Here is a 19549-nt window from a genome sequence, read left to right as displayed (position 1 = left end):
CTTAAGCCACCCCAGCCATGAGTTGTTCTTTGTAGCTGCTTCATGACACACGTATACACGTGCTGAGGAAAGGAAGGACACTAATTAGTATCTATTTCAATTAATATCTACAAACCACAGGACAAAGACAGGACACATTCCAGGGTTTTTTTTGTCCTTGCTTGTCTTTATTTCAAAATCATCTTTAGCTTCTGCTGAATAATGATTCATTTCCTAATGCAAAAGATCATTTAGCTTTGTCTTCTTTATTAAGACTTAATTATTTTTACAAAAATAGAAAAGCATTAGCCTTTATTAATTTTTAGTTTAACGTATAGTTCGTTTCTGAAGGAAGGAGCATTCTGGGCTGCAGAATGTTTGATTTATTGTTGATGGTTGTCTAATTGTTAGGTCATAGCAGGTCTCCTGGTCACCACACAAATTATCAAGCTTTTGCTATTATATGTTTAAATCTACACAGATGTCAGAAAATGTTTATCTGGAAAAGTTACTTCAGGATGAACTTTCAGGTTGTAGCAAACAAGGTCAAGAGCCCCTTTAAGAAGGAGACAATTTCATTGCCTCCCAGTTTGGATTCTCCATAGACACGGTCCACAAATGAAATGGGAACCTGTTGAAACAAGCAAAACTGGTTTTAAGGTTCAAAACCTCAATCATCAGAAATTCTGTGAACCAAAGAATGGCCTTTGAGCTAGAGCTTGTTCAGGCATGGGGAGGAGGCAAGCACCAGGCTGGCTTCCTTTGTGTCAGTTCTTACCAGGGCTTTAATGATGCCCCATAGCTGGGGAGCATGGAATTACTTGGTTTATCACCTTTAAAGCTGATCCAAAGAAATTACTCAGTGGCTGGATGATACATCCAGGCAGAGCAAACTTAGCAGCTCACAAAGCCTCCAGCATCTCCTTGTCAGCCAAACTGAGAGCCTTTGAGTCAGTGCCTCAGGAAGCACAAATCTGTCCCCACCACAAAACAGCTCAACATCACCGCTGGCTGGGAGATGGCTTTGGAACATGACAGTGAGTATTGTAGAAACGAGAGCTCTTTTTATCAGTCTTGAGCCATTTCATAGATTATTTGCAGGATTTAAGGGCATTTAATACATTAATTTTGGTCTCCTTTATGACGTGACACTGTCCAGATGAACTCACTACTCATGAGATGTTGGGAACATTCTGCTTTCAGTCCTCTGACCACACACACGGGACACATGACAGGACATTCTGCCAACCTGGTGTTAGAATATTCAAGCACTTCCATATATGTTTGTCTGCAAAATTGAATTACTTCAGGACTAAAATAAAGAACTGAAATTGCAAAAGGCATTAAAAAATTGGCTTGGTGTTTTGCTGGCAGTGTCAACCAGAAATCAGCTGGCAAGAGGAACACAACCCCAGCCCCCTGCATGTGTGCCAGAGGTTCTCTCACATTTCCAGGAGGTCAGGCCAGGACAGAAGAGAACCCAGGACAAGGGGATGGGAAGGAGATGCCCAGAAAGGCAGGCAGAGAGACTCAGCAATGACTCTGCTGTCTTAGCAGAGTCACCCTGATGATCCCAGTGACAATCCTGGCAACTCCACACAGCTGGTCTACAGGGCATGGGCAGAAATCACTGAATATGGAGCCAGGGCTGGATGGCACAAGTGGCCTTTCCTGACCAAGATAATAAATGGTTAATATCTCATCTAATGAGAGGGCTCCAGTTACTCTTGAGCACAGCAATTGAGCACTCTGTTGTTTCTGGACTTCTGCCTTCCTTGCTTCCTTCTATCATTGCTCTCAGAGGCAGCATTTTCCAAGGCTCTATTCCATGTGCTGGAGGACACCACACACGTGGTGAAGTACAGCGAAACAGGAGAGATGTGCATGCAACTCTGCAGGTACAGCCTGTGTCAGTTCTCATCAGCCATTTGTTCCTTTTAAACTGGCAGAGCTCAATCTCAACTTAGCTGAAGAAATATTTTTCCCTCACAGCCACATTTTACAGCTGCATCAAAACTCCCATTCTGCCTGTGGAGCTGCAGCAGACCAGGAGTTAGATGTGCAAGTGTCACCTCTTTTGGAATCCCAGTATTACTATCTGGATAATTACAAAATATATAAAGATCCTAAGAATTGATCAGGAAATAGTGTATAAATGTATTTGAAATGTCATTGAAAACTGTCCTCCTCTGGGAAGTGACAAGAAAAACTGGTAAAAATACAATAATCTTGTTTATGTGAATGTGTCAGGATCTGAACAGTGTAAGCTTGTTACAGGTGTCACAGAGGAATCTGGAAGACAAGGCCAAAGGAGAAGAATGAAGCAGTTTTTCATATGTCAGAGAGAAATCCCTTCCCACATGTGAGGGAGGGAGCAAAGGAGGGAAGAAGATGCTCCCCAGGGAATGCACTGGGCGGCCTGTGGAGGGTGGTGTTAAGTGCCCACCACAAACCAGCCCGTGCCCAGCAGGGACTGGGACACTGCAGCCCTGAAGCCTGTCTAACAGGCTGAGAACTGCAAGACAAATACTTTATATTTGATGTCATACAACCACTACAGGCTGTCAGTAGGTGACTGGCAGGGTCAAATAACAGGCAGCAGCCAGCAGAGGTACAAGCAACACAAGATTCTCAGGTTTTTTGAAGCCAGAGAAGTGTGTTTTACTCTTTTAAAATGTATATTCAATAAAACCTCATCTCAGCCCAGGTTTCAGTATCTTGATGCAGGTGAGGAGTTAATTCAGCAATATTAGGAAGCAAAATGTGAATGCAGCTGGCTGTGGAGGCCAAAGAGCTTGGGCTCAAACTCCAGCTACAGACAGCACAGGGATGCTGTTCCACAAAAGGTGGAAGAAAAGAGCTGCTTTGTTGTGAGGAAATGCTCTACTCTGTGTCAGTGGAGAAATGCCACACATGAAGTTTAGAGAGAGAGAAGTACAAGCACCAGAATTCTCTGACAATTCATAGTCCTGGAAACGAGGATGAAGAACTGGCTCTGAGATTCTCCTGCAGAGAGATTCCCAGTGAATTATCTTTAAAGAGACCAGCAAGAGCAATTCAGTGAAATAAAAAAGGCAGCAGACTGCTGGAGATAGAGAATCTAACAATTGCTTGGAGTTTTCTCATTGACTGTAGACAGCACATTCTAAGAGTTTAGAAGCAGAAAGTTGTGATAGCTGAAAAGCTGGAAAATAACATGGCAATAATTGACAGAGAACAAATCTGAAATAGAATCAGGCTGCTGGAGAAAATGAAATGATTTGTAAAGACTTGAGTAGAGATGTCGATACAATAGGAAGCAGGGAAGAAAAGGCTCAGAGCAGCTCTGTGGTGTATTTTGACTTCTTTCCCTCCTTTGAAGAACCTTGCAAAATTGTGTGCTGCTAAAGAAATGGCAACAGGAAGAGGGAAGGATCTGAGAAGCACATCAGCCAGCGGAATAAATAACTGCAACTTCAGGTCTGGCATTCACCTGACAAAGCTGGAAAAAGAGAACTCCACATATGTAATTTCTTTATAGTAATTTGAAAATCTTGGCTGCTTCTTGGAAGTAGCCAGAAGTCAGCAATCTGTGTCTCCTTTAAAGGAAAGCACAACGCACTTTTCCCAGATTGCCCCATACCTCTCCAATGGTGTATCCCAGCTGTCTAGCCCGGACAATCATCTCCATCTGGAAGACGTATCCTTTAGAAACACACTTCTCCATTAGTTTCTGTAAGACTTCTTTTCTGTACAACCTGTACACAATTCCAAAGAAAATGAAACCTGAAGCAAAATTTTCTGGAATTTAGAAATCCAGACAGCATGTAGGAATCTGAAGTACAATCACTCAGCTCATTACGATTTATAAAACTCTCTAACGAGGTCATGGGAGCAGCAGTTCTTGCAATCTAATCCACTACTTCCACCCTTTCCAAACGATTTCCTAGTCCACAGTAAAGAAGGTCTGCTCTTACTCCAGTTCCTTGTCTAGCAGTTTCTTAATTTCCAGTAAACTTTAGGAATTGCAAACCAGACCCATACCTGAAGCTCCCAGTTAGATCTGATGCCCCTGGTCTCAGCAAGACCTGAGTCAGAAAATTGGCTCCACGACTGTGAAAGAAAACATCAATGTCAGAGTTGTGTAGTGCAAAAAGATGGGCACTTATTCCAGCCATTAAAAACCAGGAAAAATCCAAATCCACGCCCTGTGATACCACCTCCAGATCAGACTGCAACACAGCTTGTGCTCCAGATTCTTTGCAGGATAAATAAATCACCATTAGCTTCTGCCTGTTCTCTGAAATCAGGTGCTGGAGAGGGGACTCCCCAGAAACTCTGTGATTCCCTGGGGGTCCCTGTAAGCCCTGCCAGGGCAGCCTCACGTGTTCAGAGCAGCTGGACAGAGCCTTGGGTTGGGTGAAACCCCTCCCTGGTGCTCACTGCCACTGGAGCAAGGCCTAAGTAATCACTGATTGACACTGATTGTGCCACATCACTCTTAGCTTGTGACTCGTGGCAGTGTCACCAGAGGGGTTTGGCAGGGCATTCACTGGGGACAGAAAGGAGCACTCCAGCTGTGCAGGCTGAGCCTGTCCTTCACACCTGACAAGTCTCAGAGTCGCAGCCCCTTCCCTGGATGATGGAACTGGATCTCTGTCCCAACCTGAGGCTACTGTTCCAATCCATTTTCCAAGTCCACCCCTATCATTCCAGTCCTTCTTGGTGGATTTTAACCAAAGAATTTGCCAGTAGTGGGTGCTTCTGGTGTTTCATGTGATTCTGCAGTGCCCAGCAGGCACAGCAGTTCTGGGGACTAAAGACTGAGTTCAGCTTACAGGGATGGAGTACTTGGAATTATTATTTATAAATAACAAATTTCTGGGTAAAGAGCTGAAAAGTACTAACCTGATTAACTTTCTTTTCAAATCCCAGCCATACACTCCTCCATCTCCTTTATATCTTGTTCCAGATACAATATCAAAATTGCCTTCTTTCTGCTTTCTATAAACAATTGGTTTTATCAGAAAAACTGGAGGAATGTTTCAAAGTACAAATTTCAAAGTAAGAACAATCAATCTTCCAGTACAAAATCTGTATTTTACAGACTTTTGAACAAATAAGAAGAGAGGAAAGCAATAGTTAGGGTGGCTATGAACATTATTTAAACACCTGTTAATTTATTGTTCTCTTATAAAGAGCTACTTCAGGGAAATCTTATAATTACCTTTTATCCAGTATGACATAGAATTTCATAGACTGCCTCATAAATAATTTATAAAGTACAACTTTCATACTAGAATTGGCACCTACCTGATAAACTCTGGAATAAATTTTGGCTGAAATGGAAGAAAAACAGATCAGAAAAAAGGGCAGGAGTAAAATAACAGCAACCACTGAAAAGTGAATTATAACAGACAGTACCCACAGTACATAAAATCCAGCCTTACATGGTGGGAGAGGTCAGCATCCATAATAACGATGAAATTCCCAGTGGCATACTTCATTCCATGGATATAAGCAGTGCCTGATGGAAACAGAAATAACTTCCCTCACTCTTTTAACGTGGAAATGCACAGACAAACTTCGCTTGAGGAGTGGGTCACTACTTGAAATGTCATTTACAAAAGCACCACATGCACTTAAGAGGCACAGGAAACAGGACTCAGGTTCCAAATCATCACCAGTAGTTCAAACCCTCATTCTGTGCTCAGTGGATGCAGGGCAGGAGGGAGGATCAGGTTTGAGGTTCAGGGGAACATTTTATAAACACACTGGGATTTTCATATGTGCATTTTTTAAGCTTGTTTGTTTACAAGCAACTTGATGAAAACATGTTTCAGCTTTTGGGCTTTACTGTGATTTTTTTCTGGACCTTTATACACTGGATCGATCAAAGTATGCAGCAGATTTTTTTTTTTTTTTTAATTAATCAGAGTTAATAAGGACTTACCCAGGCCCAGCTTTCTTGCTCTGGGTCTCAGAAGCTACAGGAGATATAAAAAACACATAAATTACTTGACATATGGTTTTAAAAAAGACTAAAACTCCCCATATATTTTTTTTCTTAAAACAATCTTCATAAATTCAACTTAATCCAGAAATACTTTAAGAGGCTTAGCATTTATGCAGTAACAGATTGGAGAAGTATCTGACTGCCACTAAGTAAATGACAGCTTCTTGTATATAACTGAGGGTTATGCAGTAAGATATTACATAGATAAAAATAATAAATAAAAAACTCCTGGTCTTGAGGAATGCAATGAGACAGATTAAAAACAAAGCACGAGCCCAGCCCAGCTTTCATCTTTCCAATTTCCTTACTGCTGCAGTCAATTAAAATGAAATGAAATCTTATCCAAACCCCATCTTTTCCCCAGGCCTGCACCAAGTACAGCAACACCCACCAGTCACTGCTCAGGAGCCCACAGCAATGCACTAAGTACTGACAACATTTTGCAAACATCAATTCACGATTTTGCATACTTGTTCAGAATGCAGCATTATGAACTATCATGGTCTTACACTTGTCTAAAGTGGGGTACAACAAGGATGTAAAAAAGTGCAGAATCCAGGGAATCCATCTCAGTTCTCAAGGACTTATAGTACTTTCCAATACAATAACTACAAAAAAAAAAAATTAAAAAAATTCCAAATATACAACTCACTATTTTATCTGATCCATATATTTTTTCCAGTTGCTGAGCAACTTCCTGTGTCCCATCCGGGCTTCCATCATCTATGATGATAATTTCAAAATCGATTCCACTGAAACAATAATTATTTCCCAATGAAATAATTCCCATGACATTATTTCCCATTTGTGCCGCCACCGTGCCACTTTATGGCCGTCTATTTCCCAGCCCTACAGACACGGCTGTCGCTCCTCAACCCCGTCCAAACGCCACACCGGGAGCGTTTATCCCGCTCCGAGCCCCGGCCATCCGGGCCCCGGGCTGTCCCGCGGCCGCTGGCGGTGTGCCGCCGGTACCTGTCGCTGAAGGTGCGCGCCAGCAGCCACACGACGAGGGGCAGGTTGTCGCGCTCGTTGTAGGTGGGCAGCAGCACCGACACCCGCCCGGGGCCCCGCGCCGCCATGGCGGCAGTGACGCGGCGGAAGCGGCGGGGCCGGCGGGGAGCGGCGCGGCCATGGCGGGAGCGGCGGCGCGGCTGCGGGCCGAGATCCGCCGGCGGGAGCGCGAGCTGCGCGGGCTGCGGGAGCGGCTGGCGGCCGAGCTGGCGCGGGGGGACACCGCCGAGCAGCAGGAGGACAGGGAGCGGGAGCAGCAGGAGGAGGGAGCCTGCGGGCTGCGGCAGCCCTCGGCGGCCGAGCTGGCGCGGGGGGACGCGGGGGATGCCGAGGATGAGGATGGAGCCCGCGGGATGCGGGAGCGGCTGGCGGCCGAGCTGGCGCGGGGGGACTCGGGGGATGCTGACGAGGAGGATGATGATGATGAGGAGGAGGAGGAGACGGAGGGAGCCCTCGGCTTCCCCGCGGAGCTGCCGCCGCTGCCGGCGCGGTCGGCGCTGAGCGCGGCCGAGATCCTGCGGTACAGCCGGCAGCTGGTGCTGCCCGAGCTGGGCGTGCGCGGGCAGCTGCGCCTGGCGCGGAGCTCCGTGCTCGTGGTGGGCTGCGGCGGGCTCGGCTGTCCCCTGGCGCAGTACCTGGCGGCGGCCGGCGTGGGCCGCCTGGGGCTGGTGGATCACGACGTGGTGGAGACGAGCAACCTGCAGCGGCAGGTGCTGCACGGCGAGGCGCGGCGCGGGCGGCCCAAGGCGCGCTCGGCGGCCGCGGCGCTGCGGCGGCTGAACTCGGCCGTGCAGTACGTGCCCTACCGCGGGGCGCTGCGGCCGCGCTCCGCGCTGCGCCTCGTGCGCCAGTACGACATCGTGGCCGACTGCTCCGACAACGTCCCCACCCGCTACCTGGTGAGCGACGCCTGCGTGCTGGCCGGGAGGCCGCTGGTGTCCGGCAGCGCCCTGCGGCTCGAGGGGCAGCTCGTCGTGTACAACTATCGGGGGGGACCCTGCTACCGCTGCCTGTTCCCCCGGCCGCCCCCGCCGGACACCGTCACCAACTGTGCCGATGGCGGCGTGCTGGGCGTCGTCACCGGCATCATCGGCTGCATCCAGGCCCTGGAGGTGCTGAAGATCGCCTCGGGAATGGGCTCCTCCTTCAACCAGTGCATGCTGATGTTCGATGCCCTCGAAGGGAGATTCCGCAACATCAAGCTGCGGCCGAAGAAAGCGGACTGTGCCGTGTGCGGGGACAATCCCAGCATCACCTGCCTGCAGGATTACGAGGCGTTCTGCGGTTCCTCTGCCACGGACAAGTGCAGGACTTTACAGCTGCTGCCCAGCCAGGACAGGATCTCTGTGCACCAGTACAAGGAGCTGCTGGATGAGCAGGTCCCTCACGTGCTGCTGGATGTCCGCCCGCAGGTGGAGGTGGATATCTGCCGCCTGGAACACGCTGTCCACATCCCTCTGAGTAAACTGGAAGAGAAAAATGAAGAATCTCTGCAGTATTTACAAAAAAGAATTTGCGAAGAAAAGCAGAGGACTGATGACCAAACCTCTCTCCCTGTATATGTTGTTTGCAAGTTAGGAAATGATTCCCAGAAGGCTGTAAAAATTCTGCAGGAGTTACCTGCCAAAGAATTTGGTTCTGTGTTAGCTAAGGATATTAAAGGGGGGCTCATGGCTTGGGCCACTAAAATTGACTCAACATTTCCTCAGTACTAGAATTTTAAATGGTGAAAAAGCACACATTTTCCTAGTAAGTTCTATAAGGTTTCATCTTCTCTGTGTAATGGCTAAATCACATGGAAAAACCAGATAGAAATACAATGCTGCTTTTTTATGTTACCTTCCCCCCCCCCCTCAAAATGCATATTTTTGTAGCTGTCTGATTATTTTTATAAAAATGTAAATCTATCCATGAAAATGGGAAGAAATGCGTGCCTTGGTTATGATTTAATAGTAAAAACTTGGCCTAACTACTGACTTGTGGACGTCATAATTTGAATAGCTCCTAATTAGCAATTTTAACCTGGAAAACGACAAGTCACAGCAATCCTGTTTTTGCTCAATCTCTAAACTGCTTAACAAATTGAAACAGTGCATGAAATGAATAAAAAATAATTACTGGTAATCTCTAGCTGGTCTGTAGCACTATTGATCTGTCACAGGGAAGTGCCAGGACAGCACTAATGAGACCACGGTGGTCAACATCTTTCAGTTCTCTGTAGAAGCCTTGTGTATTTATGGACTAGAACAGCACCAGGGTGTTAAGAACTTCCAGAGCCATCCATCCTCATTTGTTGGATGGCAAAGCAGTGGATTCTCCAGCTTGAATAGAGCAACTGAGGCTAACTGTTAATAAGACATAAGTTTGACCCCAGAAAGTTTGTAAAACAGAATGCTTTTATCAGTGCTTAGAAGATTTCAGAGACTGAGAGATAATGAGGAGGTGAGAGAGGAAAAACTAGATATTTATCTTCCCTCCTGCAAGGACAAAGACCCATTTCCTGAGTTTTCTCCCTGTTGCTGTGGCAGTTGCACCTCCCCAGTTGTATTCGCTGGCATGAAGAGCTCTGCACATCTGGGGAGTGTCTGTACTTAACTGAATGAAAAGAAAGAGAAATAAATAGCATCTCAACAGAGCTGCCTGAGGCCTCATCACCTCAGCATAGTAATTATCTCCTTATATTAATTAAGGTATGGATTTCTTTACTTGCTGAGGAGGAAAAAAACACCTGTCATGACTAATCTTCACATTGTACTAGGGAAAAAAAAAGAAGAGTGCCATTATAATTAGTAGTTGAAAAGGTGTATTTTGGTAAAATAAATTTGAGAACAGCCACACTCCCAGCTGTATTATACATTATATAATTGTATTATACATATTATTATGCCATGGTTCTAGCAATGGCAGTCTCATGAAGGAACAGTAGTGACTTTGAAAACAGAGAGTCAGATCTTGCAGTTTAGAGGACAAGCATGGAAGGCCAGGACTTAAAGTAAACTTCAGTGTTTGTGGTGTGTGCCCAAGAGTTGTTGGGTTGTGGAGGCACAGCTCAGTCACAATGTCTGGATTCTGGGGGTTTCCTGTCTTGGGGATAAGAAACCAGGGGGCCTTGTTTGAAATGCCTGAGCAGGGTTTGAATTCTTCTGTCTGTACTGTGATGTCAAGAGGAGACTGAAACGTAAAAGGCAGCAGTAGCAGTAATTCTGTAATACCCACAGTGGATGGTGTGTCACGCATCCCTCTGAGCTGACAAAGGCATTCCTTTCAGTCATTCCAAGCAAGGTGATCCCAAGGATTTGGGGAGAAGAGAAAAACTCCTTGATTCTAAATCTGAGTGTGTAGTAGTTGGGTGTAAAATCTTTCCCCTGGTTACAGGGTTGTTTTGCATATGTATTGTCCTGTAAATGCAGTCCTTGGCAGTGCTGGACTCTTTGAAGATAGGCTGAAAAATCAAGGATCATGAAATCATAGCTAAGCCCAAGCCATTCTTATTATTGGAGGCTTATCTTGTGTTTTGACTTGCTTTAGTTCCTGAACTCCAAACATGCCGTTTCTCCCTTCACTGGGAGAAACTCTACTTTGAAATTCTAAGGGAAGCACTAAAACTTTATGACTTTGTGTTGCTGCCAAAGCACTGTTGAAATGTTGGGGTGTGTTGACACTGTGAATGAAGAGAAGCTGCTTTGGCCAAGGAGCTCTGATCATGCTGGGCTGTGTTGTCAGGAGGGATAAGGTCAGGACGAGATCACCTTGTCCTTCGCCCTCGATGTCATGGGGTTGTTTTTGCTAATAAAAACTTAACTGTTCAAAACAAAACTTTGCATTAGGTCCTTAAAATACTGCAAGCACAAGTTTGTCCTTTTTTTTTTAATGCAAAAGCTTTGAGCTGTCCTTTGTGAAACTACAGAAAGAATAATGTGAGGGCCGGGTGCTAGGTGGCACTGCAAGTTAATAAACCACAGCATTCCCGAGCTTCTGAGATGCATTGCAAGCTTAGCAAGAGCTGAGGTTCCTTGTACAAATCCATTATTATGCAGGTTTTTTGGAAAAAAGACCAGGGACATAAAATAAAATGGAGATGAATATTAACGTGGATTAGGGTAGCAAAATTTGGAGCAATGTAACCGACAGGAAAACGCACACACAAATTGGTTTGTGGCATTAACCTTTTGTAGTTTGTGTTACTTGGTTAAACATACCAGCCCTGCTCACACTGCAGCTTCAACATCTTGGTGTCCAGCCAGAGAAGAAACTATTCCTAGACTGCACTAGGGATGATTAAGGTGATGGTATCCACTGAGAGCCAGAGTCAGGCTACAGCTGGAGCCACGGCCAACGTGTGGAAAGCAGCACCTGGGCAGGAGAACAGGCTGTACCAACACACTGCATGGCTCCAGCTGCTCCCTGGGACCCCGAGCTGGGTGCTCACTGCCACCTTTGGTGCCCTGACCCTTTGCTGGCAGTCACTGGAGGAAGGCACTGGCAGTGGGATGTTCCCGTGGCCCCGCTGTGAGAAGAAGCTGTAGTTTGGTTCACAAGGTGTTCCTGCTGTTGCTAGGAGACCAAATCCCTGCTGGTGAAGAAAGGTTATCTCCAAATTTAAAATGGCTCCTTAGCAATTTGAGTGGGAAATGAAGTCTCAGGCAAATGGGCATACACCTGCTCAGGAGTGGTGGAAGGAATCATGGAATCACAGGATGGCTTGGGTGGGAAGGGACCTTAAAGCTCATCTCATTCCAACCCACCTTCCACCATCCCAGGGTGCTCCAAGCCCATCCAACCTGGCCTTGGACACTTCCAGGGATCCAGGGGCAGCCACAGCTTCTCTGGGCACCCTGTGCCAGGGCCTCCCCACTCTTACATTAATAAAAATCTTCCTTATCATTAGTCTGAATCTACCCTTTTAAGTTTTAATCAGTTCCCCTTGTCCTATTGCTACAGGCCCTGCTGAAAAGTTCTTATTTTGTGAAACACACTTCTAACTTCACTGTGTAAGGGTTTGAAATTCTTAAAAATCATTACAATGTTTAAGCTTGTCCTTTTATATATGTATTTATATGTACACATATGTATGTGCACACCTGGAGGTGTACTCCAGATGCTGGGACAGGCATTTCAGGCAGAATTTATAGAAGTAATTTCCAGGACCTGCATGTTGTCATTTCAAACATGCTTCTGTAACTCTGCTCTCAGTTTGACTTTACTACTGGAGTAGTGGGAGGTGGCAGGTGTGACAGTGATTGGAACTCCTTAAAACACTCTATAGCTGCCTTTTCATCCTCAATTAGATTATTATCTTTTTTTTCTTTTTCTTTGAACTAGATTCTGTCATTTATTTTAGAAATAAAACCATAACTTTACTTACCAGGCTGCTCTTGTGCAAGTGATGGAGGTGTTTACATTGCTCCATGTGACCTTGAAAATCTTAACTTTAGTCATATAAAGTTGCATTAGCCTTTTGAAAAATACCACTTATCAATATTCCAACCAAATAAATGCTGTATAAATATTTGTAGGAGTTTCACACTTCCCAGAAGTGATGGTGGTGGTATCTTCATCCTCGTTTCCTTGCAGATCCAGCAGCCTGCTCTGGAAATGAGAGGCCACGGCTGCAGTGCAATGGATTGAGTATTTTCCTCTGGATTTAAAAAAGAACTTCCCTGAATATTTTATCCACCCTTTTAAAGTCGGCTGGTGCGGGTGGATGCTTTAGGACAGGGAATTGCCGGGAGCTGCCGGGAGCGGCCCGTAGATGGCAATGCAAGATCCTTGGATCAGGCACATTCCCGCTCCGCATGGATGAAAGCCCGTTCCGTTCCCAAACACTGACTCACACCCCGGAATTTACGGTGTTTCTCAGTGATTCTTGACTCTTCCAGCAGCACGGAGCCACCTCTGGGGCCAGGTGGGCATCTGGGGCACTGTCCCTCTCCTAGTGAGAAATACAGTCGTACACAAGTGCAGCAAATGACCAGAGCTGCATTTACAGGGAACACTTGTCCTTTGGCTCTGCCTGTCAGGAATGTGCAAAAATGTAGCTGTACCTCATCACAGCATCCCAGAATCCCAGAATCCCAGAGTCACTGAGGTTGGAAAAGACCTCCATGAAGCATCGAGTCCACTCTGTGCCCGATGCCCACCTTGTCCCCAGCCCAGAGCCCTGAGTGCCACCTCCAGCCCTTCCTTGGACACCTCCAGGGATGGGCACTCCAAACCTCCCTGGGCAGCCCCTGCCAAGGTCTGAGCACCCTTTCCATGGGGAAATCCCTCCTGAATTCTCCTGGTGCTTGCAGCACTTCAGCTGTGGGCCGGAGCTCCTGCTGTCAGTGGAGGGCGAGGAGGCAGCAGGGACAAAATGCACCGGCAGCTTTCCCCAGGCCCCTCCTAAAGGAGAGTTTTCTCATATCAATTTCAGGGCTTTTGGAAACCTCCCCTCACTCTGCCATGTGATGCTTTGCAGCCTTAACTTTGCCCACTCATGTTGTCCCCAGAAATATTCCTCTCCAAATTTAAAGTCACCTGCAATTGCGCTGTTGGGTTTGGTTTGCATGAGGATAATATTTATCGATTTCCCAAAATGTGCTTTTCTTTATGAGTGAAAGAAACTGAGTCATCTTTTCCTTGGCTGACCTGGGAGCTGCCATCGCTGTGAAAGCTACGGATGATATCTCTCAGCTGCTTTGTGACATGAGGTGCATCACTAATGAGAATGGGAGCAGCACTTCAATTTATCGTCCAGCCATTCTGTGTCAAAACTTAATTTCTCTATAGAATTAACTATAGATATTTATGCTGGTGCCTGCTTTGTTCCTGAGGTAGGCATCATTTAAATTATATTGCTATCTTTAACAGAAAGATAAACATTATTATCTTGCTGACCACTTCACTTGCATGACTGAGAGCTGTTAAGTTTTTTTAAAAATCCCGATCTCCAGATGATGGCTGGGAATTTCTTATATTCCAGGTCAGTCCCCTGAGCAGGCTAATTGTTGCAGTTTACAGCCCAGTTTTTCTGGAGCCACACTGAATGTAGGAGTTAAATTATGACCATAATTAAAGATGGCTACAAAGCTGCTGTCATTAACGAGGGAAGCTGACAAAGGAGGAGCTGAGACCTCAGCCTGACAGAGTCACACAGGTTTGTGTGCCCTGCCTGGCTCTGGGGCTGCACAAGGCTCCAGCTCCTGTCACAAGGCCTACAGGGATAACGAATGAATATTTATAAAGTGTAGCAAATATGCTCTAATTACCCTAATTGGCCTGCCGTTGTTCCAGTTATGGCAGAACTTTATTTCTGTTCAAGTGACATTTGCTTCTGGATTAGTTCCTGCAGGCAAAGAGAAAGTAAAAGCCCTGCTGGAGGGGGCAGAAGATCCCCTGATATTCTGATCCTGAAGTTTCCTCACCATGCTCCTGGCAGGCTCATAGCTAATAACATTCCTCATCTCGTTAGGGATTTCTGTGGAGTATTTCCAGGGATGTGCGACCCTGGGAAATGACAAACAATGAGCAAATAGGGAGGGAGGACTAGTTTTATTGTTAATAATTTATAGGCCAAACTCTGAACATTTTCGGTGTGGCAGCACACAAAATTCTCCTTGACTTTATTTGTGGTGTAGAAATGTATCTTTGTGGTGTATGGTTTTGCACAGTGAGTGACAGCCACCAGACAAGGAGCCCTGCTGAGGGCATGGCAGAGGAGTGAGTGGGTGAATCTAGTGGTTTGCATTTTCTGCTGTGGCGATAGAACTTTGGAGGTGCATTTTTGTTGACAGGGGTGACATTCACCTGCTGTCATGAGCTCTAGTTCCATGCCTTCAGAACGTTTGGGGTTCTGCAGGCTGCACTCCCTGTGTCTGTGGGATACTCCAGACCCACCAGCTCATTGCACTTGGGATTTTTTCCTCCCTGTATTTTGGTACTACTACCCTCTTTTGGATAAATAGATACTAAATCCGCTGTCAAATCTTGCATGAGGTAGCCAACAGAACTATTAACACAGAAAAAAGGGGCCATGTAGTATTGTACCAACTCCTGGTAGTAAATGGCGAGTACTGACTGTGGAAATGATGAAACCTCCAACACCCCAGCCAGAGTCAGCTGCTCAGGGCAGGGGTTTGTGGCACTGACTGATGTGAGCAGGGACTGATGTCATGGTCTTCCAAGTCACATTTGACACTTCTTTTATTGTGTAATTTCTTATTGAACAGTCAATTCACTCTATGTAAGTTTAGGATTATCTGGTCCAGTTTTCAGCCTGTTGCAATCCCAAAAGAGGGATGTGAAATTTTGCAGCAAATATTGCAGCAAACAATGCTGCTTTTGCATCAGGCTGAACTGCCAGTGAAACTCTTCCCACACGAGTCAGGAATGTATGGAGCACACCAGGTTTCCTTCCCAGACGCACATCTGATGATGTGGGAATCCATGATTCAGCCCTGCATGATTTTTTTGTTTAATAAGGCATTGCTAAAGCCTCTGACTATTCAGTGACACTCCTGAAGCCTCCGACTGTGGAGATCTGGGGTAGTGAATTACAGTGGGAACATTGTAAAGGGTCAAATGGAGACAAGCTCTGAATATCCTCTACAGAGGATTTTTTAAGACCTTGACCTGTAGTGAGTGCTAGCATAATATAAATGATTTCAGCTCACCTCTCTGATGTACTGTCAGAGAAGCCACGTGGCTCTGCCTTCATTTCTGTGTTGCACCCACCAAGGGGTTTGTGTTGGTTTTGAGGGAGGAGGAGGAGGGTGGAAGGGGAAGGATTTTGGAGAAAGTAATTTAATGTACTGCCTTACCTGGAAATTCTGCCTTTCTCAGTTTTCACGGATCCTTCGTGTTGTCTTCTGAATCTGACAGATTCTTTGTTAAAATATTTCAAAGTTCTGTCCCAATGAACTGTGATTGTGATTCTTGGGACAACATGCATGAAGGAAGTTTCCCTATACAGTCTTGTACCTGGATTTTCCTGCAGGGGGATAATTTTCTTTGCTGGTGCTTTCTGGCACATCCTGGGCCTGCTCAGAGCCGAGCTGTGCCCCAGCCCCACTCCTGTGCCACCCTCCACCCCTCTGTTCCCGAAGGAGCACAGGGACATGCAAGGAGAGCCTATCACTTTATTAATGCAATGAATACAGCTCCTGCTGTGGGATTCCAGCTGGCCAGAGCACCGAGCACACGGGGCAGGAATGGGAGCAGTGCAAGCCCCTGCTGCCGCAGACATGCACCACGGTGGGGCAACTCACACAGCCCTTCTGGCTTCAGCAGAGCATCCCGTGCTGGGATTGGAACTTTCCTGGTGACTGCACATGCTGGTAAAAGGCCAAAAAGAAGTGACAGCCCTCAGCTGTGTTACAGGAAACAGCCAGCTTTTGAGTCAAGCCACGATTTTCATGAATTCGACTAAAAATCCAGACAGCAGGTTGTAAGGAGGCGTGGTCGCCTGAGACCCCAGCGTTCGCAGGAAAGCTGGAACACAGCAGGTGGGGCTCACACCAAAGTTGTGCTCTTAAGCCTCCGAGCTGGATTTATTTAGCACAAGGACTACAGTAATTATTCCCCCTGTCAAACACACCAGGGTGGTTACAGCCATTCAAACATGTCAAGATGGTTACAAGCATCTGCTGCCAAGTACAACACGACACAGGGTAGGTACATCCCCAGCAGCTTATCTGTCCCTGGCTTGGGCAGAACTTGCAACAGGCAAGATGCTTTCACAGTTTTCCTCAACCAATGCCCAACTCCAGGGTGATATTTTTAATTTATTTTTATTGGACAAGGGCTTTAGAATCAAGCTCTAGTTGTGGGATAAAAAAATTAAGAGATACATGAAATAAATGAGCATTAATGTAAAGACAGTGAGAAAATGAATGGCCCTACAGCATTTATTAGCTAGCAGAACATGGAAATGAGCTTCGGTTTTATTTGGTAAGTCTTGATTTCTCCTTATATTCATGTACAGCTTCTTATTTATGGCTCAGCCTGTCAAACACATTCTTAGATAAGCAACTGTTGCTCACAGGACTAATCTAATTACCAGTTCTTTTTATAACGAACGCTGACACAAAGGTAGAAGATGTATAGCACTTGTGCTGGAGCCAATGCTCCAGATGATCAAACAGTTTTGAAATTTAAAAAAAATGGGGAGAAGAATTTTTTGTCACGATGTTCCTGTTTTTTGTCCAACTCTAATTAAAGATGAAGAACAAGAGTGAAAAGCTGGTTCATTTGCAGCTTTGGCACAGAATTGCCAAGAGTTTAGACTGGATATTTTAGCACTCTGCAGTAATGTTCCATAGGCACATTTCCCTACCACAGGCTGGAGAATGCTAGAGCCCTAATTATTTGTAAAGTGCATTTTTAAAACTTTTGGAATTTTCCTTCAGGAACAACCATATCAGAACAGCTTCAAGTTATATTTTAAAGACATTTGAACAGAAAATCAGCGTGTTGTGGGCTTGGCCAAACAGCACAGACCGAGAACCTGATTTTACTTTTTTTGGGAGGACAGTGTTGTGTCCTTGGCCTTAATTTAAACCATTATGCATTCTGACATTTCTTGCAACCTGCTCCAGAAATGCCAATAAGAAACAGTGTTTCTGAAAATGAAGATAAAGAAGCATTGGTCAATATGATGGGGGCTTCTAAATTCCCCAAGCTCTTAACTGCTGGTAAGTAATTTTACTAAAAGAGAGGGGAAAATAGGTGAAACTCTTTGTATGAGCTTTTCTTTACCTCTAAGCACACATGAAATCGAACAAGTGGATTTAATTATTTTTTAAGTTCTGGAGCTTTTCTCCTGAGCTTTTAGGCAAGTCAGGGTCATTCCCTCTGAAATAAATGGGGTCTTGTCCTTAGCCTGCACAGAAACCAGCGCCAAACCCGAGTGTCCCACTGACCCCTGTGCTGCCCCTGGCTTCAGCACAGAGCCTGGACCAAGGTGAAGAATACATGGTTGTGCTTTAGGATGTCCATTGCTTTTTCCCATCCTATTTCAAATCTTCCCCATTACCACCACGTGTGTAACGATGGCAGAGGTAAAGTTAATCCTGTCTTGAGTCCCTCCTGACTGAGGACAGTGAAGCACAAAGCTGTCAGTGCCCCCCCTCCGTGACTCAAATCATGTTTTCTTTTTTCCTCACTGGCATCTTCCCACGGGCACAGATTTCCTGCTCGTGTCACAGAACCAAGAGCTCCATGGGAAGGGGTGGCCCCAGTTTGCCCAGCAGTGCTGGGGGTCCCTGGAAACTGCCCTCTCCCAGTTCCCTTTCAGAGCTGAGGGAAAGTGAAGCTGGGAACAGATGGTGGGGAAGGCTGGCATCTCCTCATGCATATTTCATTGGATTTGCAGCTAGTCACCTCTTGATAATAATATTAAGTGCTACAAAACTCCAAGGCTTTGTTCCCTGGGATGTTGCATTCGATGGCATCGGATCAATGCTGTAACGTCAATTAAATTTTGAAGCTGGTGAGCTCTGAGTATTTACATCTTTAGCAAGGTTATGCTATAAACAGCTCGATTCTTCTGTTCTGCTGTGTTTAGGGCTGACTTGCAAAGAAAGAGATGGTTCTGTGGTGAGTGACGAATCTTACTTGACGTTTTTTAAAAGCACAATGGGACAAACATCTCTGGTTACTTCCATTACGCTCTAAGGCATGTTACTGGGAGAGAATTTAGCCATTAATTCTGTTGTATTTACATCATTTATATACAAGAAGAACACAAAAAATGGCAGCCTGTTTAATGATTATGTACATTGTGATTCGGTTGGAAAAATGTGTATTACAAATGGCAAAACAGCCTGTCAAGTGCATAATTATATGTTGCTCTTTTTTTTGTTGTTGTTTCCAGGGAAGTTTCAATTCCTTAAATCCCACTGCATGATCTCAGTGAAAGTTCTGCCCTATACATTATATGGGGGGAGGAAAGAACAGCATAGTAACAAACTTCTTAAACCACATCAGGTCCTGGTTAGAGCTCCTTTTCTTCTCTTTAATATGAGGATTACCTTTGTAAGATGCTTCCAGAGCAAATTAAAAGATGGAATCTGATACAATGACAGCAGGAGAAACAGTAACGTAAATTTCATTCATTGTCCCTAGTCTCGGAAGAGAGAGTGGTGAACAAAACCTCGCTGCCTTGTGACTCATTGCTCATCTGAGACTTGGCTTTCAGCAAGAACTGTGCCCTCCTATACATGATCCTTTCCTGTTCTTGCTTCAGCTCCAGGTAGGAGCGTGAGAACGTGTGGAAGATGGAGGTGACCGGGAAGGCCATGAGGAGGATGCCGCTCAGGATGCTGCTCAGGGCCACCACCTGCCCAGGGATGCTCCTGGGCACCATGTCCCCGTAGCCCACGGTGGTCATGGTGATGACAGCCCACCAGTAGCAGGCGGGGATGCTGGTGAACTCCTGCGAGTCGGCCATCTCGTTCTCGATGACGTAGAGCAGGGGCGCGAAGAGCGCGATGGCCACGCACAGGAAGAGCAGCAGCAGCCCGAACTCGCGGGTGCAGCGGCGCGCGGTCAGCCCCAGCGTCTGCAGCCCCAGCGAGTGCC

General features: G+C 45.9%; 3 protein-coding genes across 3 annotated transcripts in view; 1 reads left to right on the top strand and 2 right to left on the bottom strand.

Annotated features, from left to right (window-relative positions):
- Positions 1–159: 159 nt before the first annotated feature.
- Positions 160–7056, bottom strand: DPM1 (dolichyl-phosphate mannosyltransferase subunit 1, catalytic; the record flags this gene model as incomplete). The annotated part of the gene is made up of 9 exons (XM_082293026.1): positions 160–610; positions 3602–3716; positions 4003–4071; positions 4867–4962; positions 5272–5297; positions 5409–5485; positions 5912–5945; positions 6627–6726; positions 6950–7056. 9 exons carry the CDS (start codon positions 7054–7056, stop codon positions 506–508), a joined length of 729 nt encoding a protein of 242 aa, XP_082149152.1. The 3' UTR covers positions 160–505.
- Positions 7057–7107: 51 nt separating this feature from the next.
- MOCS3 (molybdenum cofactor synthesis 3) lies at positions 7108–9004 on the top strand (the record flags this gene model as incomplete). Its single annotated transcript, XM_082292913.1, has 1 exon — positions 7108–9004. The coding sequence occupies one exon, from the start codon at positions 7108–7110 to the stop codon at positions 8701–8703; it is 1596 nt and encodes a 531-aa protein (XP_082149039.1). The 3' UTR covers positions 8704–9004.
- A 10072-nt stretch (positions 9005–19076) lies between these two features.
- KCNG1 (potassium voltage-gated channel modifier subfamily G member 1) overlaps positions 19077–19549 on the bottom strand; it is a gene marked incomplete at both ends in the record, with an annotated part of 1368 nt that continues 895 nt past the window's right edge. The window contains one exon of the mRNA XM_082293002.1: positions 19077–19545. Coding sequence (XP_082149128.1) covers positions 19077–19545 — 469 coding nt within the window. The remainder of the gene's footprint in view (positions 19546–19549) is intronic.

Source organism: Coloeus monedula (assembly GCF_965178545.1).
Source record: "Coloeus monedula genome assembly, chromosome: 17".
Lineage (NCBI taxonomy): Eukaryota > Metazoa > Chordata > Aves > Passeriformes > Corvidae > Coloeus > Coloeus monedula.
This window is presented reverse-complemented; position numbering and strand designations above follow the sequence as displayed.